This window comes from Phocoena phocoena, chromosome 20, assembly GCF_963924675.1.
Source record: "Phocoena phocoena chromosome 20, mPhoPho1.1, whole genome shotgun sequence".
In the NCBI taxonomy this organism is placed as follows: Eukaryota; Metazoa; Chordata; class Mammalia; order Artiodactyla; family Phocoenidae; genus Phocoena; species Phocoena phocoena.
Genome location: NC_089238.1, coordinates 9,965,681 through 9,989,757, shown reverse-complemented (window position 1 = coordinate 9,989,757; position 24,077 = coordinate 9,965,681). Strand labels below are relative to the sequence as shown.

Sequence of the window (24,077 nt, the reverse complement as noted above, 5' to 3'; positions counted from 1 at the left end):
GTGCAGATCCCCCGCCCTCCGTCCCCAGGCTTGAAGGTGGGGGGTAGGTTGTTTGTTCTGAGTCTTCCCAATAAAGATGAGATTTTGAGCCTTGTGGGGTCTCTTCTCTTCTCCGCTTGAGAAACACCCGCGGCCCTTACGTACAGAGTCTCCAGGATCTCCCGACACACCACTTATCTCCTTCAAGCCCCGCCCCTCCCTCCTCGCCCGAATATAGGCCCCGCCCCTCGCGTGAGCGGAAGCACCGTCCGCCAGGCTCCGCCCCCCTTCACTCAGCCTCCCACTTCCGCTTCCGGTGCGGGCCGCGCGCGAGCGCAGCAGTGGGAGGCGGCGGCGAGCTGCCGAGTGCAGGCTGCTGGCCGTGACCTCCTGGCTTCGGGCGGACGTCAGCCCAGCTTCGTCCTTGCCTCGACCTCTCCCCGGTCTGTTGTGAGCCTTCGCTCGGCCCCGGCCTCGAGGGCCGACCGCTCCGCACCCCCTCGGCCTGCCGGGCCTGAGGCCGCGCCCTGCCCCCGCCGTCGGGCCGAACTCGCCGCGTCGGACCCCGCCGCTTGCCACAGGTCCCTTCCTCTTGTCAAAAAAACTTAACCCGAACCCTCAGGCCCAGACCCCGTGCTCGGCCCTGTCCAAACCATCGGGCTCTGCCTCTGTCCTCCAGCCTCGCCCCGAAGCTCAACCCACCCCGTCCTGTCTGCCCGTTCCGCTTCCCTCAGTCTCTACCCTACCCTCCCTCCCCCAATTTAGATTCCGTCTTTAGACTTAAGCCGCGCTCTGGTCTCTCCTTAACAGCACTCTCCCATGCTCCCCCTCCTCCCCCAAGGGTCGACGTCTTCCGTCCGCGCCCTTCACCTGCCCTCGACCCCTACCTCCAAGCCACTACTCTGTTCCCGTAAAATCTTTCTCCTCTTCGTCCACTTGCCTTCATCTCCGGACCCCTGCTACCCATACGCACACCCACAGATGCCCCCTGGTGGGAGCCCTTTCAGCTCTTTCCCCTCCCTTGAGCTCCAGCCCCAGCTGCTCCAGGTGTCTCCAGACCTTGCTTCCAACACTCGCTCCTTCCATTCCCGAACCTTTCATCCTTGATTCTGGCTCCTTGAACACAGGATACCCCTTTCCCAGGGATGCTCACTCCAGAATCACCCGAGGGGGCGGTTTCAGAATGCCCAGGGTACTGGATCAGAGTTGTCTGGGATACACCTGAGCATCTGGAGCATGGTTCCAATAGCCTCACTTCCCCTCCCTGAAGCTGCTGTTCGGGATCAACTCTCACCAACTTGTTAGATGACATAGATTCTGCCTATGTGGTTTTTAAAGCCCGTCTGACACCCCTCTCCTTATCCCTCAGGTTGAGGCCCCAGGCCTGGCCTCACCACGATGTGGCACGAGGCTCGGAAACATGAGCGGAAGCTTCGAGGTATGATGGTCGACTACAAAAAGAGGGCAGAGCGGCGGCGGGAGTACTATGAAAAGATCGTGAGTAACCTTTAATCTGGGCTGGGAGCTCTGCTGGAGGGTGGGGCCCTGGTCCTCCTGGTACGATTTGGGCTTGGAAATGCGCTAATGTTAGAGCCCAGTTTCCTCAAGAGAATGTCCATGTTTTGAGCGTAATCATTGGTAAAAACTTGAGGCATTCTGTTTATTGTAGTATACTGTGCTGTTTGGTTTGGACTCAGTACAGAGCTGGGGTCAGTAGGAAGGAGGAAAGTCTTTGTAACACTCAGAGCAGTCCAGACATAAGATTGGCCACCTCCGAGTGGTGTCTGTCCTGCTTATTGCTGTATCCGCAGTGCCCAGAAGAGCTCAGCATTCTTGAGGTTGAATTTGGCACCCCGAAGGAGTGCCATCATCGTTCACTAAGTCAAGTCTGACCATTTCCCTCCCCTCTTTGATGCTTTGATGCTTCAGTTGCTTTTGGAGAGAAGAGTGCACTGCATCTTGTGATGTAAAAGGCCCTTGTGGTCTGGCCTCTCAGCTTCATCCTTAGGTAGCTCCGTTGGCCTTTTTTCCGTCTCTGCCACCACAGGGATTGAACCTGTAATGCATCCTCTCACCTATTTAACTGTTACTTGCTCTTGAGACCCCAGCTTGAAATGGCATTTGCGTACTAGGTTCAGTTCTCCTGTTAGATGGTATTTGTTATAGACGTTTTCATTTACCATCGCATCACTGCCTCAGCCTCCTCCCTTGTCTCCTGGCCTCCAGTCCTGCCGCCTCTAATCCACCCTCCGGGGTGGAGGGGCCAGAGAGGTCTTTCTAAAGCACAAAGCTGACCCTGTCCCTCCCTTGCTCAGAACTTATCTGTGACTCCCTAGTGCCGGGCTCCTCAACCCAGCCTTTGAGACCCTACATGTTCTGGCTTTTACCACCCGCTCCAGACTCTTGTCACTCTGCTTTCTGCCTTGTTCCTTTGCTCACGCCATCTGGCGTCCTCAATATCTAGGCTACTTTTTCTAACAAAAAAAAAAGATGTATAAAGAGTTACCATTTTACCTCCCCAAATTATATAGCCCTCTCCAGCCACAGGGCCTTTGCATGAGCTTTTCCTATTACTCGATTAACTGCTGCTCATCTGTCAGATCTCAATCCTCAGGGAAGTCTTTCCTCATCCTCCATACTCAGCCGTCATAGCTCCCTGTCGTTCCCCTTTGTGGAATTTAGCACACATGTCCAGCTCTGTAGCATTGGGGACTAGGTGTATTTGGGTCATGTTTGCATTCCAAGCTTGAGCCCAATGTGGTTTAAAAGAACAGATGAATAAAACATAGCAGTTACCATTTTAATTGGTCCTTCGCAGGCACCAGGCTCTGAAAAGAGCTTTAGATGCGTGATTTTTTTGAATCCCCACAGTCACCCATGAGACAGAGGCTGCTGTTACCCTAGGAGAGGAGTCTTTGAGAGCGCCTCAGTTGCCTTCTGTCACCCGGGAGGGAGCCACTGGGCTGTAGAGAGAGCCCCTCTCCAGTGGTGTCAGAATAACTATAACGTGACCACAAGGGCAGGGGTTTGGGTCCGTGTTGCTTATTGGTGAGGCCCCAGCAGTGGACCAAGAACACAGTCAGTGCTCAGGAGTGAATAGCTGCCATTTATTAAGGGTTCGTGGTGTGCCAGACCCTGTGCCTGCTACTTCGGCACATTCTTTCTAGTCCTTTCAGCAGGCCTGAGAGATTGGCATTGATCCCTGTGTTAAAGGTGATGCTGATAATAATGGCTAATTCTGTTGAGCATTTATGTGTTATCCACTGTGCTGAGCACTTGATGCGTCTCCACTTCGTCACATTGTCACCCCCAGCCTGGGAGGTGGTTTGCTTTTTATTGATTCCATTTCACAGATGAGCAAACTGAGGCTCAGAGAGTCATGGCCTAGATCATATAGCAAGAGGGCAGAGCTGGCATTCTAACCCAGACTCTCTGACCCTGGACCTCTCTTAGCTCTTCACCTGGGCTTTCTGCTGCAGAAATAGAAGTTCAGAAAGGTGCAGCAGCTTGTCCAAGGTGACACGGCCGGGAGGCAAAATACCAAACCATACCAGGTCCTTAAGAGTTTGGAGTCACAGGGCTCTGGGTTCCAATTCCAGCTATTCCACTTACATACCATGTGGCCCGGGCAAGTGACTGTATCCCTGAGCCTGGTTTCCTCTTCTGCATGTGAAATGATGTATCCTATAAAATCACGTTTGGCTGTGAATAACGGAGACCTAAAGCCTCAATGGCTTAGACAAGATAGAAGTTTATTTCCTTTTCACATAAAAGCGCAGAGGTGGCCATTTCTGCTCAGGGACCGTTTTGTTGTTCAGCCATGCATGGCTTCTCTTCCCAGTGTTGTCTTAAGGTCTAAGAGGGCTGCTCAAGCTCTAGCCATCATGTTTTCATTACATCCAGCGGGGAAGAAGAAGGGAGGGAAAAGAGGCCAGGGGGCTCATGCCAGTTAAGAAAGTCTCTAGATGTTTGCACATGGTATGTCCACTCATATCCCCCTGGCCGGCAAGTAACCCCATGGTCACATACAGCTGTCAGGAAGGTTAAGAGGCATAGACTGTATTCTGGGTGGCCTAGTGCCAGTTAGGAGTCTTATTACTATCGAGGAAGGGGCAATGGATGTTGGTTGCCAACTCATGGTCTGCCACAAATGGTGGGGACAAGGACACCTCTCTCCCGGGCTGTTGGAGTGTAGTGAAATTGGGCACAGAGACCACTGAGGGCAGGCCTGCCCAGGGTAACTTGCTCAGTAAATGCCGGCTTTGTTGGTTCTGAGGTTGTTGTTATTACCAAGTAGAGCTGGAATAGCATCCAGGTTGATGGATGGTGTGGAGGAAAAAAGGCTGGAATTGGGCCACTTAGAAGGCCTGGGACTCCGTGATCTTGTTCTTGTAGCTGGGGAGCTCCCTGAGCTCTGTTTTCCCCCTTGGGACAGTGGTGATGACAGGGTGACAGGGAAGAGCTTCAAGAATACAACAGTGTCTGTGGGGTGCTTTGTGGTGCAGGCCTGTACAAGCAACCATTGTCCCCGTACGTGAACGTGATCGGCATTCAGATCACGGCCACCAAGCTGTGGATGATAGCTGCTTTGAGGAGGGGATGGGGCTGTCACACGGGTCTCTCATCTTGCTCTTGGGCCTAGAGAGGCGGCTGAGGCGAGTGCTGAGGAAGCCGAGGTCAGCTGTGATGGGCCGGGCAGGTGTGTCTAGGCAGCCGGTTTCTCTGCTGATCTGTCCTTGGTGCCTGCTCTCTCTCCCTAGCTGACCCTAGTTCTGTCATTTCTCCTGTCCTTGTCAGCTTTCTTCTGATCAGCGGTTTGGATAAAGAAACAATTCTCTGTTGATGTGAAAGTGGGAAATAAAACATCTCAGCTCCGGCATCTCCTTCTCCAGGAGGGCCGGCTAAATGACGCATCACCTGGCTCCCCTATCCCAGCGCTGCCCACTCTAGGTCGTCACTGTAGGGAATGGGTCTGTCCCCCACACTGGACTGTGAGCCCTGAGGGCCAGGCTGGCTGTCTCAGTCAGTGCCATGGCCCTAGCGCAACGCCTGCACCTGGAGTCGGTGCCTGTTTAACAGTTGACTCCATGAACTCCTCTGACCCCCTCTGATCCTGGAGATGTAATGATCCATTGGTTAAGAATAGATTTTGGGTCTTGAAGAAATATTTGTACATGTTCGTTGGAGTATGATTCACCATACCCAAGATGTGGAAACGACCTAAATGTCCATCAGCTGATGAATGGGTAAAGAAAAGTGGTCCATACATACAGTGGAATATTATTCAGCCTTAGAAAGAAAGGAAATCTTGTCACATGCTACTGCGTGGAGGCACCTTGAGGACATTATGTCTAGTGAAATGAGCCAGTCACAAAAAGACAAACACTGCAAAATTCCACGTGTATGAGGTCTTAGAAGCAGTCAGGACCTTAGAAACAGAAAATGGTTGTTGCCAGGAGCTGCGGGAGGGGAAAAGGGGAGTAGTTGTTCATTGGGTATAGAGTTTCGGTTTTGTAAGCTGGAAACGTTCTAGAGATCCGGTGCAGAGCAAGGTGCATATAATTAACGCTATTGTACCTTTCACTTAAAAAAAAAAAGGAGTGGATTTTGGAGTCAGGACCATTTAGGCTCAGATCCTAGTTTTGTTTATGGCTGGTGTGATCGAGAGCAAGTGAGCCTCCCCACTCTGAGCTCCAGTTTCCTCATGGGACATGGGGGTAAGAGTAGCACCTCTCTCCCATGACTGAGAAGTTTGAGACGTACATAAAGCACTTAGTTCAGCGCCAGGCTTTTATTTTTATTATTACTATTATTATTTTAATATTTATTTATTTGGCTGCACTGGCTCTTTAGTTGCAGCACACGGGATCTTAGTTGTGGCATACATGCAGGATCTAGTTCCCCGACCAGGGATCAAACCTGGGCCCCCTGCATTGGGAGCATGGAATCCCAACCACTGGACCACCAGGGAAGTCCCCAACTCCTGGCTTTGAGTACGGTTCCTTGACTTTTCCAGATGCTCCCAACAGAGCCAGTCCATGGACCCAGGTTTTTACTCCCCGCCCTATGCTATTTTCCTTGTTGTGGTGCTGGCACTGCCAGTGGCTTCACGCCACAGGCCGAAGTCCATCCTGCACACAGTGTCCCACGTGAGTCTTGGCTGTGGGAGCTGGGCATTTGGCCTGGCGCAGCCTCAGAACACGAGGGGCTCTTGGCCTTAGACCTGGCTGGGGCGGTCACGGGCCGAGGGCGCTGCGTGGCCCAAGGTGAGGGACTGAGGGAGGCAGGGGAGGTGCGGGATGAGGAGTTGGATTCCAGCAGCGCCACCCCGCTGGACTCCGTGGGCTCGGGTGTAGCCCACCCTCAGCGTCTTCACATGTGAGAGGAGAGGGAGAACGGCCTGGCGCCTAGTGAGCGCAGGACAGGTGGTAGCCCCGTAGCAGCTGTGGTCACTGGGGAGCGTCCTCCTCAGCTCCTGCTCGCCTGCCGCCTGGCGGTTGGGGCGGGAGGTGGAGGCAGAGCGGGAAGTGCAGGCGCTCGGGAGCTTGGTGCTGACGGTTTTCTCCTGCAGGGGCTCGGCCTCCTCGACTGTCGGTGAGGGTTCGTTCTCTTTCCTTCCGTCAGTGTTCCTGAGCGCCTGCTGTGGGCCGGGCCCTGCTCTAGGCGCTGGGGATACAACAGTGAGCAAGACAGGTCCTGCGTCGTGGAAGCTGCGGTCTAGTGTGGGAGACAGGTGACCCGTGAGGGGCGGTGCTCCGAAGCAGACGGTGCGGTTAAGGAGCTAGAGTCAGTCGGGTTGCGGGGGAGCTGTTTAGGCAGAGCTGACAAGGAAGGCGGCTAGAAGGAGATGGGGAATGTGTGCTGTGGCCTGGAGGCCGGCCGCCTGGAGCAGAGGCGGGAGAGAGAAGTCAGAGAGGGCCAAGCCGGAGCGGAGCGGCGAGGCTCTGAGCAGGCGGACGTGGCCTGATAGGTTTTAGCAGAGCCCCTCAGGCTGCCTCGCGGAAAATGGGCTGCAGAGGGCAAGGGTGGTAGCAGGGAGCGGGGAGGAGGCCAGGAGGCCGCCGAGTGGTCGGGGAAGGTGGCAGCGCTGCGGGGGAGGGGGGAGGCGGGATGGGAAGTGGTTGGGCTCTGGGGCGGTGGTGCTGGGAGCTTGGCCAGGGTTTAGTGGGGAGCACCAGCAGCCCGGCTCGTGGCTCCTGTGTGTTCCTCTGACGTGGCAGGGGCTGCAGCTCAGCCAGGGCCCGGCGCTCGGGAAGCTCAGTGGTGGGAGCTGCTGCGGCTAGATTTTATCCTTTCCTGATGCAGTTCTGGTGACTTGGAATCGTGGCTCCCCACAGGAGGCCTCAGGCCTGAGGCGATAAGCGAGTGTAAGGTGTAACATCAGGTGGTGGGAGCGGCTCAGGGGCCATTCTCCATCTAGGTACCTTTTTTCTTTAAAACAGCTTTATTGAGATATAATTCACATACTGTACAATTCAGTGGTTTTCAGTATGTTCACAGGGTTGTGCAACCATTTCCACAATGTAATTTTAGAAAATTTTCATAACCCCCAAAAGAAGTCCCATACCCATTAGCAGTCAGTTCCCCGCGCCCCGCAGCTTTGGGTAGCCACCAGTCTACATTCTGTCTCTGTGGATTCGCCTGTTTTGCACATTTCACATAAATGGAATCATACAATGTGTGGCCTTTTGTGACTGACTTGTTTCGCTTAGTGTAATGTTTTCAGGGCTCATCGTGTGGTAGTGTAGATCAGTACTCCATTCCTTTTTACTTCCAAACAATATTGCATTGTCTGGATATGCCATGTTTTGTTTATCTGTCTTGCATTGATGGACATTTGGATTGTTTCCACTGTTTGGCTGTTGTGCATAGTGCTGCTGTGAACTTTTGTGTACAAGTATTTGAGTATCTGTTTTTCGTTTTTTCAGGTATATACCTAGGAGTGGAATTGCTGGGTGTCATACGGCAGTTCTTTGTCTAACCTTTTGAAGAACCTTATTTCTGCATACTCTTGTCAATATTACTTGCTATCGTGTGTCCTTTCAACTTCAGCCATCTTAGTGTGAGGTGGTGTCTTGTAGTTCTGATTGCTGTGTTTCTGGTGAATAGTGACATCGATTGTCTTTTCATGAGCTTATGCAGTCCTGGTGTCTTAGAGGCTGGTCCTGGCCAAAGTGCTCACACCTGCCTCTGAATGAGTGGCCTTGGGGTGGGGGTGGGGTGAAGAGTTGGGGGAAGTATTTTAGGGAGGTGGGTCTACACTGGCTGTGTAGAAGGTGGGGCCAGAGCTCAGAGCCTCTTGCTACCACCTCGAGAGGAAACCCTTCCCCTGTCTCCAGGGGTTAGGTGGCCCCCGTTAGTGCTGCCAGCCTTGTGTAGGTTCTTTTACCTCTGAAGTAGGGCCTCTTGGCATCAGAGGTGAGCCTGCTGCTAACTTGGTTGTGTGGGAGTGGCAGGGTTTGGGGCTCCGTTGGGTGGTGACCTCCATCTTGTCCTTCCCTGCAGAAGAAGGACCCAGCCCAGTTCCTGCAGGTGCATGGTCGAGCTTGCAAGGTGCACCTGGATTCTGCAGTTGCCCTGGCCGCCGAGAGCCCCGTTAACATGTAAGACTGAGTCTGGGGGTAGGGTAGTGTCTGTGACTGAGGGTTGGAGGGCCAAAGGGACCTGGGGTAGGACACAGACCTTCGGAGCCTGAGGGAGAGAAGCTTTGGCCTGCATGGGAAGGTGAAGGTCACTAGCTAAGGCTGTACGGCAGCGGTTGGGATAAAGGCCCCGTGGTGTAGTGGTTGGAGGAGGCCTCAGAGGGGAATGAGTGGGGCCGGGGCCAGAGGCCCAGATGCAGCAGAGAGTAGGTTGCCAGAGGGGGTGTTTTGGGGTGACTGGGCTTATAAAGGTGGCTACTAGGACCTGGTTCGAGTTCTCCACTCTTGCTTGGTTCTGAAAAACAGGGCCCCAGTTTCCCCAGGGCCCTATTCTTGTCAGGAGCCTGAATGTAGATTTGGTGGGGGGCGGGGGTTGGTGGCATAAGGGACTGAGCGGTGGGGGGTGAGGGTGGGGCTGGCATGGGGATCAGAGGGGTTGGGGGCCAGACTCCCAAGCGTGAGGTGGCAGGGAGCAGGTACTTTGTGTCCTGGGCAATGGGGACCCTAGGCTCCTTGCTCCCCTGCTCCCCACTTCAGGATGCCCTGGCAGGGGGACACCAACAACATGATTGACCGCTTCGATGTCCGTGCCCACCTGGACCACATCCCTGACTACACCCCACCTCTGCTCACCACCATGTAAGCTGCCTCCCCCAGGGGTTGCCAGGCAGGGAGTCCTACCCAGCAGCACCTCTTCTTTCCTGAGCCCTGGCCTGCCTGTCACCATCCTGGGAAGGAAGGAGGTGTGCACGTGGGGAGGCCCCCCCGCCCGTCAGACTGAGCCAGGCCCCTCATCCCCCTTCCTGCTGGCTTGGGATGGGGATCTACCCTCTCCCTGTGGTCTCAAGACCTTGGCCTCCCCCAAAGCTCCCCAGAACAGGAGTCGGACGAGCGGAAATGTAACTACGAGCGCTACCGAGGCCTGGTACAGAACGACTTTGCTGGCAGTAAGTGACCTGGGGCGGCGGGGGAGTGGGGTTTTTTGGCGGGAGGGGCGGAGGGTGTCCCTGGAGACTGGAAGACCTCGACAAGGTTGGCAAGAAAAGTTATCCCAGGCCTTTCTACTAAGGGGCCTTGGGTTTTGGTCCCAGCTCTGTCATGGACCCGCTCTGTTCACATCCCTTTCTCTCTTGGGGCCCTCTGTCTCTGGAATTGGTACAGGAGATGTCTGGTGAACTAGATGGTCCTACCACAGTCACTTCCACATCCCATGCCCTCTAACTCTGTGGCCTTTTTTCCTGAAAAATTGGTGAAAATAGCAAGAATGCATTATTTTCCTCTGTGTATTTCCCCCACCTGCATGGGTCAGAATGTTAGCTCTGGAAAGGAAATTTGTCCTTGTTTTAAATGAATATTTAGACAGTTTGGCAGTTTGCCAAGCGTTCATATATGTCCAGTGTTCTTTTCCCAAGCCATCACCGTTAACACTTCACAAATGAGAAAACAGGTTTAGAGACTTTTCCCCTCTCTGGGCTTGTGGTGGTTCAGACCCTGACAAACTTAGAGTTTTTTGTCTCTGTTACCTCAGTACATCTGCATAACCTCCCAGCAAGGTAGGGGTGGTGCCCCCCTTTTACAGATGAGGATATCGAGGCTCAGTGGTTGGGGGGGACACCACGTCCAAGGAATTGGGGTTCTCACCCTGCCCTTAACCACTGCTGCCTCCTGCTGGACAGCTCTGAACTTCAGCTCGCCTCCTGAGAAGGACTTTGAGACCCCCCCCCCCCCACACTCCCAGGACCTCCCTGTGAGATTAAGGGCCACACACTCGTCCCTTAGCCTGGCCAGTGTCGGTCTCCTGGAGAAGGGGGATAAAGGTGGATTCTGTCCCTTGGGGTGGTTGTGAGGGCTCGGTGAGGAGTGCATAAGGCCCCGCACCGCGCCTGGCAGTCAGCCCTCCCAGTGGGTTCACTGTCCCCGTATTTGTTTCTAAAATAGGTGTTTTAGCATCTCTAAAATCAGAGATTGTCAAATTTTGGCAATCACTGAGGCCTTAGAATCGGGGAATGCGTCATCATTGATGCCGGTGTTGTTTTTGCCTTCCCCCCAGGCTACATAGATTCTTGGTGATGGAGCCAGGGTTTCCCTCAGTTCTGACTCTATTCATTCATTCATTCCCGCAGTTCCTGAGCACCTGTGGTGCGTCAGGCACTCTTCTGGGAGCAGGGGTCTAGTGGGGGAGCCACGTAATCATGAAAGCAGGTGGTAGTCACAGCTAAGGCGCCGTCACGACAGATGTGTGCTGTTCTGAGGTGCTTGGCCAAGGCTGGCTCAGGGAAGGGTGGGCAAGATTTCCCCAGTGAGGAGAGGCCGCTGGACTCCGGGCCACGAGGACAGCCCTGTGGGGGAAGGGGGCGGGTGGCCTTGGGGGACAGGGAGGGCTGGCGTGGCTGGAGCTCACGTGAGGCAGGTCAGCGGGGCTTTGTGGACCTACCAGCAGAACCGCAGAGGCTGCGGGGAGGGCTGTACCATGGCCCGCCTGGGCCCGCCCGGCCCACGCACCTCGCTTTACAGATAGAAGAGCTGAGGCCCACCGAGGCAAGGCCAGGGTCCCGCCGGGATTCGGGCGTGTCTCACTGCAGGAAGACCCGGGGAGGCTCCTGTACATTGCTGAGCTCCTCGAGTTGCGTGTTGTGGATGAACGAGAGCCCAGAGTAACCGCGCTTAATTTAAACTGGCCCACAGAGGCACAGAGTGGAGTGGCCCATGGGGTCCAGGTGACTGACGTCCAGTGCTCAGGATAGCTTTGTCGTTCTGAAGGGTCCAGCTGAAGACCTTCCCAACAGTGGTAAAAGTAGCAGCGCCAAAATACAACGCGCTCATTCTGCCAGTGATCCCATTTGACAGAAAAGGAGACTGAGGCACGGAGTGGCTCCGTTCCTTGATCAGGGTTGCATGGCGAGTCAGTGGTGTCACCAGGGCCCTCCTGCAGATGCTGTGTCCTCACCACACACGGTGTGATTATCTGGGAATCCGTGACTCTGCCCCTGGCTGTGCTTGGGTCACACCTGCCCTCCGACCCCCCCCCCGTTCTTGTGTCCCCCCTGAATTCCCAGTGTCCCCAGCCCCCCCTGACCCACGTGCCTCTTGCCTTGCCCCAGTCTCAGAGGAGCAGTGCCTGTACCAGATCTACATTGACGAGTTGTACGGAGGCCTCCAGAGACCCAGTGAGGATGAGAAGAAGAAGTGAGCCGGGGTCTGGGGCACCGTGGGCTTGAGGGAGGCAGGCAGACTGTGAGCCCCACAGGGCACAGCCTCGTCCATCCTGTCCACCTTGGGCTCCCCAGAGCCGGGGCTGGTGGTTGGCACAGGGTAGGCGCTCGATTGATCTATGTTTAGAGGAGGAAGCAGCAGCTGGACGGGAAGGGTCTGCTGACAAACCTCTACACTGCGTTTGCAACCCGTGGGATGGTAGGATGTGAGTTAGAGCAGGGAGTTAGAGCAGGCCCTGGGCTGGACAGGCCTGGGTTTGAATCCTGCCGGTGAGGACTTCCCTCCGAGCCTTGGCGGGCTCCCCTGTGAGGGGGCTGGCGGCATGCCCCCTGCCTGGACTTTCCAGGGCTGCAGGAGACGGAGCTTGTGAAGTGCTTGTCCTCTGCCACCGTGAAGGAAGCTTGTGGTCAGCAGCGGCTGATGTCGCTCTGGAGAGGGACCTCTCCAGGCTGTGTCCCTTGAGGAATGGCCCCCCTTCGCCAGGACAGCCGCTGCTCCACTTGTTCCCCAGCGGTCCTGGAGCCCTGCCTCCTTACCACCTGCTGCCGAGCAGTTCCCCCACTGCGATCCTCAGCGCTTACTGCTTCCCTCCATCTGAAGAGTTCTCACGGTGTGGTGGGAGCTTCTTGATGACTCTCATCCTTATCCCTGAGCCCCCCCCCACCCCCCGCCCCGTTCAGGACGAGGCTGGCACTGGGACGGCGTCAGGGCTAAATTCAGCAGCAGACGTGCACTAGGCCCCTGTGCCGTTCTGGACCAAGCAGGGCCGTGCTGTTACCCAGGATAACTCGGGCCTGCCCTTGCAGGACTCACAGTCTGGGGCCAGGGGAGACAGATCCAGTAGGAGTGGGGCTGGGGATCTGAGGATGGTGCTGGACCCCGCCTGAGGGAGGACTTTCTGGAGGATGGTGCATTGGAGCTGGAGGAGGAGGGAAGAGCCGGTGGGAGGTGGCCACAGAGGGTTCTAGGCTGAGGGAAAGCGTGAGTGAGGGTCTGCAGGCAAGGGTGCCGAGCTGCCCTGGAACTTGGGAGGGCGTCGTGTGGTGTGCGGGCCCTCGAGGCTTGGCCTGGGCTGCATCCTGCCCATAGTCTCTGCCCCCGCCCTGCACCTCCCTGGCTCATGGCTCCCCTGTCCCAGGCTGGCGGAGAAGAAGGCTTCCATTGGCTACACCTATGAGGACAGCACGGTGGCCGAGGTGGAGAAGGTGGCAGAGAAGCCGGAGGAGGAGGAGTCACCGGCCGAGGAGGAGAGCAACTCGGACGAAGATGAGGTCATCCCCGACATCGGTGGGGTCCCCTCTCTGCCCTCCCCCCCCACAGTCCCTGGGCGTCGTTTTTGTGTCTCGTCCCGCCCCCTCTGTGGGGTGCCCCCGTGCTTAGGAGCCCCGCCTGTCCCGCCCCTGCTCCAGGGCGCTGCTGTCCTCCCTTCTCACTCGTGTCCTCCTGGTCCAGCCTCCCTTTCTGTGTCTCTCTCCTTCCTCGTTTCTAGGACTCTGCTTCTATGATATTGTCCCCACCTAGGTTCTGAGTCTGTCCTCCTTGCTTGTGTCAGCCTTTCTGTCTCTCCCTCCCCTTCTCTTTCTCTCTCTTCTGGAAAACAAGTGTTCCTCCAGTTATAGAGCCTCATCCCCCATGCTGCCACCCACCTCCACCTAAATGCCTGTCTTCCCTCCACCTCTCACCTTTTCTCACTCAGCCCACCCACTGTTTATTCAGACTTACTCAGACATATGTGAAGTGTCCGTCCCCCTTCCACTGAGTCATCCAGCATCTGGCTTCTGAATGCCTGTGACCCGAACCCCCTGCCTCCCGCCCACCTAGATCTTCAGCCGCCCTCTGTCCGTCCCCCGTTCACTCCCCCGTGTACTTCCTCCACATCACACACCCATCCCGGCCCCCACCCACCCTTTGTTGTGCTTGCCTCTGGCCAAGCCCTGCGCCAGCCCGGGGATGCCAAGATGAGCTGACTCGTTCCCTCCCTGCAGAGGCCTGCGGTCTGGTGGGCACCCCCGCCCCCAACTCCCGGGGCACTGCCCCTTCTCCCCTTCTTCTCGCTCGGCTTTGGTCCCTGACAGCCTTTCTTTTGGTGTAGACGTGGAGGTGGACGTGGACGAACTGAACCAGGAGCAGGTGGCAGATCTCAACAAACAGGCCACGACCTATGGCATGGCCGATGGCGACTTCGTCAGGTGAGGCCGGCGGGCTGACGCCTCTCCACGTCCTGTGGACCGGGCATATGTTGTTACCCCTCTTCCCGAGCAGTTGTGTGCCTGGCCCTGCGCCAGGGCATCACACACAGGCTCCTGAGCTCATGGGGTGGGTACTTGTGACTGGCTTCAGCCTTGTCGAAGCGGAGGCTGCCCCCAGCTGTATGACCTGAGGCCACCGGACTCCTGGAAACTCCCGGGTTCCTGGGCCTGGTGGACAGCGCCCTCCAGTGGAGAGGCTTCGCTCCCCGGATCATTCACTCGCAGTTGCTGGTTGAGCCTCTGCCCTGTGCCATACCTGTGTGGGTCACATAGACCGGTCCCATCTGACAGGGTATTGAGCTGGAGTCTGAGTACTCCCGAGTCTGAACACAGCGTCCTCTGCCCAGAACCCTCCATGGCTCCCACCTCCCTCAGGCGCAGCCAGCCTCCTCACCACGGCCACAGAGTCTCACCTGTCTGGTCTTCTACCCACACACTGCACCCCTGCCAGCCCCCATGGCCTCTTTACCCCTTCGGTGCCTGAGGCCCCGCCTGACCTCGGGGCCGCTCAGTGTGCCGTGGGCTCTGTCAGCACCTGCTCGGCTCACTCTCCCAGGTTTCTCATCAGCTGTCACTTTTCTCTGGGTGGCTTCCCCAACCTCCCTGTTGAAGGCTGCAGCAGCCTCTACCAGTTCCCTGGACTTCCTTCCCTCTTCCGAGATTTACTTTCCCATCGAGGCTTTCACCGTCTAACATACCATGTTACGTGACCTTGGTCATTGTGTCTCTTCTCCCCAGAATGGTAGCCCAAGGGGGTGGGGATTTTTGTTTGTTTTCAGTAATCCCTGATCCCTGAAATAGCACCTGGCATGCGGTGGGTGCGCAGTAACAGTGCAAAATGAATGCGAGACCCCCAGGATGGCTTGGGGTTTCTCACTTCCTGCAGTGACGCTGCCTGTGGCCTGGCCCCTCCTCCATCGTGCCCCTCGTGCCCCTCTGTAGGATGCTCCGGAAAGACAAGGAGGAGGCAGAGGCCATCAAACATGCCAAGGCCCTTGAGGAGGAGAAGGCCATGTACTCGGTGAGGGCTGGGCCGGGGTGGTAGGGCAGGTGTGTGCCTCATGGACGGCACACCCTCACCAGCCTCATACCCACCCTGCTCCAGGGCCGTCGCTCCCGGCGCCAGCGGAGGGAGTTCCGGGAGAAGCGGCTAAGGGGCCGCAAGATCAGCCCACCCAGGTAGGATGGGTTCTGCCCCATGTCCCCACCCTGCCAGCACCAGTCTGTCAGGGCTCTGGGGGAGGAGCCGGGGCTCAGGAAGACCTTGGGGGCAAGCTCGCCGCTTGCAGGCAATTCCCTCCTAGTAGGGCAGTGAGTAGGGAAAGTTTGGAGTAGGCGTGGCTGTGAGGGGCGTGTGGACACCTGCCCTACCAGCCATTCCCCTCACCCTGCTGGCCTCGGGACGCTTGCCGTGCTCCCTGAGAGCCAGTGGCGAGGTGGCATGGGGTGGCTGGAAGGGTTGAGAGCAGAGTCAAGGGACACGGGCCTGGCCCTGGACTCTGACCTGGTTCTGCTGCTTGGCCGCTTCCTCACTGTCAGAGTTTGGGCAGGTGACTTTCTCTCTTGAGCTGCAGTTTCCTTTTTGGAAAAGGGGCACCATCACCTCCCAGGAGAGGGGCTATGCCAGTGCCCACAGCGAGGTCTCGGGCAGGTTTGGATGCGGCAGTCTGATGTGGAGAGCCCAGCCTGGGGCTCCAGGCAAACCCATGCTCTTTGACACATCTCCTCTGTTTAATGGGAGTCATTGAGGGTTGCTGTGAAGCTTAAGGGACCTGTTGTGGGTTCAGGCTTTGATGTGCGGTCTGGAAAATATTCCTTAAAGAGTTGTAGAGGTGCAGGTCAGTGTAGTGCATAAAAGCTTGGACTCAGGGCCACGTGGCCTGGGTTGGAATCCTGGCTCTTTTCGTTTATGAGCTGTGTGGCCCTGGGCAGGTGACTTCACCTCTCTGGGCCTGTTTCCTCAGCTGTGAAGTGTGAAGAATCACAGTACCCACGTCAGAGAGTTGTAGGAAGAGCGATTGAGTTCACTGAGTAAAGCACTTAGTGCCTGGCGTATAGTGTGCCTCTAAGACGCGTTAGCTCTGCTAGTTTTAACGTCATCAGTAGGAAGCCAGGACCCAGTAGAACCAGGGACTTGGAGTGGGAGGAGTGTCGATTCTAGTCTAGGGTCCGGCGGCCAGCCAGGTCGGAGGCTGCTGAAGTCCTTGTTGCTCAGGGTCAGGGTGGGTCTGGCACATTGTGGGTCAGGGCTGAGGTTCGGGCTTCGGACAGATGTGAGGTGAGTAGGAGGAGGGATCAGGGCCCGTAACGTGGCCAGCAGCCCCCCTCATCGCTGTGCCCAGCGTGTGGCCTTGGGCGCCCAGGTTGGGGGTTGGCCTCACTTCTGTGCGCACTAACCCCAGCCCCCCACCCGTCCCGCCCGTTCTTCTCTTCACAGCTACGCCCGCCGAGACAGCCCCACCTATGACCCCTATAAGCGGTGAGTTCGCAAGGCCCAGCAGTCCTCGTGGAGGACAGGGGTGCTGAGGAGGGCCAGGGGGCCCACCCTGTAGGCTGCCCTGAGATCACAGACTGGAGAATGTGTTCTGGGGGTCTGAATCATTTTTTGTTTTCTAGAGTGTTAGCCTGCTTTCCTGATTTCTTTGTCCTTTAAGCGTGAACCTTAAAAATTTTTCTCATTTAGCTGTAACGTAGTCTTGTGTGGAAAATGACCAGACGTGGCAGGAAGGCAGGACTTAGAAGTCAAGTCCCTTTGATCTGAACCCCCGGAAATAAGCAGTGAGAAATAACAGGCACAGAAGGGCCTGGTTGCACACGCGTGTGTCTCCTGGTTGTGGGAGTGGTTGGGACAGAGGCTTTGAGGGTGACAGACCTCGGTCTGACCCCAGTCCCCTTTGCAGAATGGTGTGGGAGGGACCCCTCGGGGCTCCTGGGAGGATAGGTGAGATGAGGCAGGTACACCTTTTGATGAAAAGTCTGGCACAGTAAGTGCTCAACCCGTGGGCGCCATGAGGGATAAGGTACACTTTTTTTTTCACAAAAATGGAGTTAAATCACAGTTAATGCTTTAGAACTTGCTTTCCACCTGACCTGACATCTATGTTGAGGAAATCTTTTCCTGTTACATTACAGACGTGCTCATCCCTTTTTAATAGTACAGGTTGCTGTTCCTCCTTTTCCTGGTGGTTCTGAGAAGGTTTCCGTGGTCAGGAATCCGATCCTTGCACAGCTGGTGTCTTTCTGCCCGTTGGCTCTGCTCGTTGCGCCGGTGGCTGCCGTTGCTCGGGGCTCCGCTGTTCTGATTTCTGTTGCTCTGTGGTGGCTTCTGTTAGCCGGTGGGCAGGCTCCAGGAGCCTGGCGTTCGAGCCTCCTGCCCCCTGCTCTGTAGGTCGCCCTCGGAATCCAGCTCCGAATCCCGCTCCCGCTCCCGCTCCCCGACCCCAGGCCGAGAGGAGAAGATCACGTTCATCACCAGTTTTGGGGGCAGCGATGAGGAGGCAGCCGCAGCCGCAGCTGCAGCAGCTGCGTCAGGGGCCGCCACAGGGAAGCCTCCCGCGCCCCCCCAGCCAGGCGGCCCCGCACCGGGACGTAATGCCAGCGCCCGGTCGGTAACGCTCACGCTGCCTGCCCTACACCCCGGCCGCCGTGGGGGGGACTCGGGACGGCGGGGGGCCACGGCCCGGGCCGGCGCTGACCTGCCCTCCGTGCCCCACCTGCAGCCGCCGCTCCTCCACCTCCTCCTCCTCCTCTTCCGCCTCGAGGACCTCCAGCTCCCGCTCCCGCTCCAGCTCCAGCTCCCGCTCCCGCCGCGGCGGGGGCTCCTACCGCTCTGGCCGCCACGCACGCTCCCGCTCCCGGTCCTGGTCGCGCTCCCGCTCCCGCTCTCGGCGCTACTCGAGATCCCGCAGCCGCGGCCGGCGGCACTCAGGTGGGGGCTCTCGAGACGGACACCGCTACTCCCGTTCGCCTGCCCGGCGTGGCGGTTACGGGCCCCGGCGCAGAAGCAGGTGCGTGGGGCTGGGGTGTGGGGACTGGGCTGGGCGTGGGCCCCGTTTCGGCGAGACCAGGCTCTGGGAGGGGAGACCTGGGATTGGTGGGGGGGAATGTGCTCACTCCAGGTGTGGTGCCGGGGCTGGAGCACAGCCTCCCTTCTCAGGGATGCAGTGGGGAGGGAGACTGAGCTGCGCTTGTCACGGGAAGTCCCCAGGTGTTTGCAGCTGGCGACCCTTAGGACTGGGGCACTCCGTGGGCAGGGGCCGGAGAGTCAAGGCAGCCCTTTGAGAGAAGGCGGGGCGTGAGGCAAGCACTGCACATGGGGCAGGAGGAAAGTGACCTAGGGATGGGAGCATCCCTCTGGTCCTATTCCCGGAGGGGGCCTGGTGGATGAGAGCATGGACTGCGGAGCCCCTGGCTGGGTATGGATTCTGGCCCTGCTAGTGAACTCTCAGGGCCTGTTTCTGCATCTGTAAAAGAGATACAGTCACAGTGTCCCCTTCATTGGGTCGTGAAGTTGTGACAAGTGAATTCTATGTAAGTGTTTAGTACAGGGCCTGGCACTCGGTGAGTGCTTTTATTGTCATCAGCGTCATTACCCGTGTTATTGTTGTGTGGATCTCAACGTCAGCTACCTACAAGGTCTAGCAGGTAAAATAGAGGGGCTGCGTGGGCCCCGGTGAACCGGGAGCACACGTCCCATCTGCTGGGCTTGTTGGCCACTCAGTGGCAGGCGTGGTGTTGCTCAGTCTTCTGCTTTTTCAAGAGAAGTTGGGTTGGATTTCTAAAGGACAGCTCTTGTTTTCTCAATATTGCCAACAAATTTGAATTTTGTAAAAACCCAGGACAGTCCCACCAGAATCAGTGTGTGACGTTAGTTTGGCTTCTGGGTCGTTCCCTGGAGCCTGACACAGGGCAATGTCAGGAGAAAGACTGGGGTCAGAGGGGGACCCTGGTCACATCTCTGAGGCCAGCCTGAGGGTTCTGAGCAGAGAGAGGGTGAGGCTTGCACGTCCCCAGACTGGATCCTGTGGGTCTGTGCTGCAGTATTGCAGGGGGGCGGGGGGGTCATCCCCACTAGTGGCGAGACCCTGGACCTGGCAAGGTGAGGAGACCGTGAGCGTACAAGGGGGGGCTGCCAGCCAAGTTCTGCCCTCCCAGAAGTCACCTCTCAGAGAAGTGGGTGAATGGGTGTCTAGTGAGAAGTGAAGAGCCATCTTAGGGCCGGTGTATCTAGAGGGCGGTCTCTGTTCAGAGAGTGAGGGAGGCCAGGGAGGATTTCTGAGCAAAGTAGCGGGAGAGGAGTGGAGACACAAGGACCCCAGGGCCTCGGAGGAGGCTCGTAGATTCAGTGCCTGGGTGAGGCGTTGCGCACCTGGGGTCCCTGGAGCCTCACGGCCTCTCTCCTGCCTCACCGCACCCCCAGGAGCCGCTCCCGCTCAGGGGACCGGTACAGGCGGGGCGGCCGGGGGCCCCGGCACCACAGCAGTAGCCGCAGCCGCAGCAGCTGGTCCCTCAGCCCGTCCCGAAGTCGCAGCCTGACTCGCAGCCGCAGCCCCAGCCAGAGCCGCAGCCGCAGCCAGAGCCGCAGCCGCAGCCCCAGCCGCAGCCGCAGCCACTCGCCGTCGCCCCCAAGGGAGAAGCTGGGCAGGCCGGCAGCGTCCCCCGCTGTGGGCGAGAAGCTGAAAAAGTGAGTGGGGCAGGGCTGGGGGAAGGGGATTGTGAGCTCGGGTGAGCAGGGTGACTCCACTGTGCTCTTTTTGAAGGAACTTGGTCCTGTCCTGGGAGGTCTGAGGGGGCCACAGCTCTGCCCTTAGGGGCTCTGAGGAGTCACGCCCTTGCCTTGGGTCGGGGGTCAGAGGGGGACATGGCCCTGTCCTGCAGGGTTCAGGAGGGACCTGGTTTCTCCCTGAGGGGTGTTAGGGGCCCATGGCCTTGGCTGTCTGCTCTGAGGGCAATGCTGAGGGCGTGTGAGGTCGAAGGTGGCAGCTGGTTTTTCTTCCTCCCAGGACCGAACCTGCCGCTGGTAAAGAGACAGGAGCTGCCAAAGTCAGTAAGAATTTGGAACTCGCCCGTGTAATTCCCGCCAGCAGCAGTGCCCGAGAGCTGGGCCCGGTGGGCCTGCAGGGGGGCCCGGGTGGGCCGGGAGATCCAGCCCCGGGGATTGAGATCTGTGCCTCCCTTCCCTCCTCAACTGTCCACTGGGGCTCCCAGACCCTCGTGGCCAGTCTCCACAGCCTGCCCGTCCTCCACACATGCCCCCGCAAGTCCCAGGCTCTTGGATGAGGTGGGTTGTGGAAGCTCCGGGACACCCACCCGGTCTCCTGCCTCTTCTCCCCCTCCCCAGCCCAAGCTGACGCCACAGGAGAAGCTGAAGCTGAGGATGCAGAAGGCACTGAACAGGCAGTGTATGTCCCGCCACCTGCCCCTGCAGGGCTCCCCTGCCCCTCCTCCTTCTGGCCTGGCCGTGGGGAGGCCCTGCCCTTTGCCAGATAGGAGGCCCTTTGGGGAGGAGTGGGTGTGCACCTGCCCTGCGGCCACCACGTTTAGGGCCTTGGCAGTCTGGTTGGCCTCTCTGAGCTCAGCTTCCGCATCTCGGGGGCGGGGGCTTGAGGGCACCCCTCATCACTGTGTCCCCCTCCCCACAGTCAAGGCGGATAAGAAGGCAGCTCAGGAGAAGATGATCCAGCAGGAGCATGAGCGCCAGGTACGGGTTGGGGTGAGGGCACAGGGCTCACAAGGGTGCCGGCCCGGCCCCGCCCTCACTGCCATCCTGCCATCCTGCCATCCTGCCATCTCTGCCGTAGGAGCGGGAAGACGAGCTTCGAGCCATGGCCCGCAAGATCCGTATGAAGTAAGACCCCTTCCCTCCCACCTGCCTCTGGCTTGCCCTGCGTTCCCCACCACCTGCTCCGATCCAGAGCCCTGGCCGATCCCTCTGGGTGGATGAAAATAATCAAAGCCCTCGCCTGGGTTTCATGTTGTCCCCCAGTCTCCTTCCCATCCCCAGCTTACTTCGGCCACTGTGACCTCCTCCCAGCTCCTCCAGCCTCCAGCTTGGGTTACCTTTCCTGCTGTTCCCAAGATACCCACCCACTTCCCTCCCTTGCTGAACTCAGGGGTCCTTCCTGACCATCCTTTGTGGAGTAGCACCCCAAAACACGACACCCTCCAGCCCCACTCTGCTTTTCTTCATGGCACTAATCTGCACCTGGTATCCCAGTGTGCACTGTCCGTGTCCTTCACTCATTCTTGTTCGTTTCCCCGTTAAGAAGTCGCGTGTGGCTGCTGGGTTCCTGCTGTGTGCTTTGCCCCTAGAACACTGGTGTTCGATAAACGTTTGCCGAACGGAACGGCTGAATGCAAGCCGGCCCCGCGCTGGGAGCCAGGGCCTCTCCCCTCTCCCATCCTGCTCCAGTTCTCACCTTGACTCTTCCCCTGCAGAGCTGAGTGGCTCAGAGCCTGGGTCAGGCAGACTCGGGGTTCATTCCCAGCTCCGCCTCTCTGACTGTGTGGCCCTGGGGTGGGCACTGGCCCAGAGTCTGAACAGACCTTGGTGCCAACTGCACAGGGTTACTCAGGGATTAGTGTCCGTAAAGTCTCAGCCCACCCAGTACCCATGGGCAGAACTGGAGGCCGTAGTGCTTGGTGTTGGCAGAGAGGAGAGTTGGTCAGTCGCTGGGTCGGGTCACCTGTTGTTTCTGGTTCCACCCTGCGCTTGCTGTGGGTCCTTGGACAAGCACTTTAAGCTCTCTGAGCCAGGACTCACTATATGAGATAGACGTAACGAGGCAGCCACCTCCATGGGGTTCTCCCGCTAAGGCACCTGGTGTGTGGTTCCCGGCATGTGGGGAGGCTCGATGGTTGCAGCTGCTGCTGTTAGTTGTTTATTACAGGCACATCACGTGCTGGGCTTCCAGGGCTGCCATGTGCTCCATCGTGGGGTGGAGGGGCAGAGTGCCTAGGGACTCAGCGTTGTAAGTCAGTCGGATCTGGGTTCTGATCCTGCCTCTGCTACCCACCAGCTGTGCGCCTTCCTCCTGTCTGAGCCTTCGGCCTATAGATAAGCCTAAGTTTGCTTATCTACCGAATGGGGATGGAATACTTGTCCCAGCTCTTAGGCTGGTGGGGAGGATTCCGTGAGATCAGAGCCAGGCACGAAGGCACCCAGTAAATGTAGCCCTTGGGGTTACAAATCCTGGTCCTTCTGACAAAGACCAGTTAAGCACTTAGCATGTAAGTCCCTTTGTTCTGAGGCTGTGCCCTGAGTGTGACAGGAAATTATCGAACTCTCCAGCCCTTCAGCAAGCCTTTCATCGCCAGGCAGACTGGGATTCAGATGCTGGCTCTGCCAGCCAGTAAGTATCCCCTCTCCGAGTTCAGTGCCCTCATTTCCAAGTGAGGAGAGGAGCAGGACATGCCCCCTTGGCTTATTCTTCCACCTGGACTAGGTTGTCGGTGGCACCTGCCCTGACAGGGACCCAGCCAGCCATCGAGTTCAGTTCAGTGTTATCGCCAGCCGAATGCCCACCCCTTCCCCTGGTTTGCCTCCCCTTCCCCGTGCAGGGAACGGGAACGCCGAGAGAAGGAGAGAGAAGAATGGGAACGCCAGTACAGCCGGCAGAGCCGCTCGCCCTCCCCCCGTTACAGTGAGTGTCCTCGTGGTCGCTTGGTCTGGAGAGCCGGGCTGGAGGCTCTGTGGCATTAAAAGAAGAGAAGTCAAACTGGGTTACAAAAAAACCATGGTAGGGCTTCCCTGGTGGCGCAGTGGTTGAGAGTCCGCCTGCCGATGCAGGGGACACGGGTTCGTGCCCCGGTCTGGGAAGATCCCACATGCCGCAGAGCTGCTGGGCCCGTGAGCCATGGCCGCTGAGCCTGCGCGTCCGGAGCCTGTGCTCCGCAACGGGAGAGGCTACAACAGCGAGAGGCCCGCGTACCGCAAAAAAAACCACAAAAAACAAAAAACCCATGGTACATTTTTTCCACATCAGCCTTCTATAAATTAAAACTTTTAAGTCACACACACAACACACGGTGATTGCTTCAGTCACAAGGGACTTAGAGGAATTGGAAGAAAAGCTCATTCTTAGCGCGTGGGTGTGGGCCAAGGGGCACAGGTAGCGTCCAGCAGCGGACACGCCGGAAGCGCCGGCGTTGCCTTAGCTGGAGACACTGGAAGCCCAGCCCTGGAGCCCACTCCTGGTCCTGGGCACTTACTTTGTTTTCACCCATCCTTTCTTTCCAGGTCGAGAATACAGCTCTTCCCGAAGGTAATAAGCAGGGTGGCCCAGCTCCCTGGGAAATCACAGTTGCCCTTTGGCACGAGGTCCCAGCCCTGATTGCTCCGTCCTGACGCAGCCCCCTCCAGTCCCCTCCAGTCATAGGGCCTGGCCTCACCCCTCGGGAACATCCCTCTCTGCAGCTGAAGTCCCCATCGCTGAAGCCCCAGTGGTCCCGAGCATGTCGGTGTATGTGCGCACGTGCCTACACAGCAGGGCTCCCTGCCTCCTGCCCAGCCCTCATGGGGCCTCTCTCTCCCCCCTCTCTCTCTCCAGGCGCTCGAGGTCCAGATCCCGAAGCCCCCATTACCGACATTAGGCAGAAGCGTGGCGGGGCAGAGGGATGAGGGGGTGGGGCGAGGGCTCAAGCTGTGATGCTGCTGATTTTATCTCTAATGGAATAAAATCACACATTATTTAATTCTCTTCACCTGGCCTCCGTGTCGTCCGTGTGGTTGGTGCAGGGCTCCCAAACTCCAGTGCCCACCAGCCAAGGCCAGCTGAGGCCCAGGTGGAGGTCCCACCCACGTCTGGGCATTGGACCGGAGGCTCCTTGGTAATCAGAACTCCTGCCACTCTCAGTGAGGGCAGGGATGCAACGTGGTGGGAACGATGGGCCAGGACTTTGCCCAGGGGCCTGTGGTGACAGGTCCAGGCCTCTCCCAGCTCTTGCCTCGGCCACTGCCCTGGCCTCGCCCACACCCACGTCGGGAACCGGGAGC

The 24,077-nt window shown here is 57.8% G+C and overlaps 1 protein-coding gene across 2 annotated transcripts; it reads left to right on the top strand.

Moving 5' to 3' along the window:
- Nucleotides 1-317: 317 nt before the first annotated feature.
- On the top strand, nucleotides 318-23,776 carry CLASRP (CLK4 associating serine/arginine rich protein). 2 transcript variants are annotated; one of them, XM_065898685.1, is made up of 21 exons: nucleotides 318-560; nucleotides 1,349-1,476; nucleotides 8,485-8,582; nucleotides 9,159-9,260; nucleotides 9,489-9,568; nucleotides 11,723-11,807; nucleotides 12,973-13,121; nucleotides 13,927-14,023; nucleotides 15,026-15,104; nucleotides 15,189-15,262; nucleotides 16,521-16,562; nucleotides 17,472-17,687; nucleotides 17,803-18,090; nucleotides 19,503-19,766; nucleotides 20,086-20,125; nucleotides 20,424-20,484; nucleotides 20,725-20,783; nucleotides 20,884-20,930; nucleotides 22,643-22,725; nucleotides 23,322-23,346; nucleotides 23,632-23,776. In XM_065898685.1, the coding sequence occupies exons 2-21, from the start codon at nucleotides 1,378-1,380 to the stop codon at nucleotides 23,672-23,674; spliced, it is 2,031 nt and encodes a 676-aa protein (XP_065754757.1). In that variant the 5' UTR covers nucleotides 318-560; nucleotides 1,349-1,377; the 3' UTR covers nucleotides 23,675-23,776. The 2 variants fall into 2 exon arrangements, with proteins under 2 accessions (XP_065754757.1, XP_065754758.1); XM_065898686.1 differs by lacking the exons at nucleotides 318-560; nucleotides 9,159-9,260 and having other exon boundaries at nucleotides 1,378-1,476; nucleotides 8,485-8,511; nucleotides 9,502-9,568.
- Nucleotides 23,777-24,077: the final 301 nt, after the last annotated feature.

Excerpts from the sequence above, each read along its gene's own strand:
- CLASRP (XM_065898685.1), top strand. The coding sequence starts at position 1,378 with ATGTGGCACGAGGCTCGGAAACATGAGCGGAAGCTTCGAGGTATGATG. Across the intron at positions 13,122-13,926 it reads TGAGGTCATCCCCGACATCG|ACGTGGAGGTGGACGTGGAC; the intron begins GTGGGGTCCCCT and ends CTTTTGGTGTAG. Across the intron at positions 23,347-23,631 it reads GAATACAGCTCTTCCCGAAG|GCGCTCGAGGTCCAGATCCC; the intron begins GTAATAAGCAGG and ends CTCTCTCTCCAG.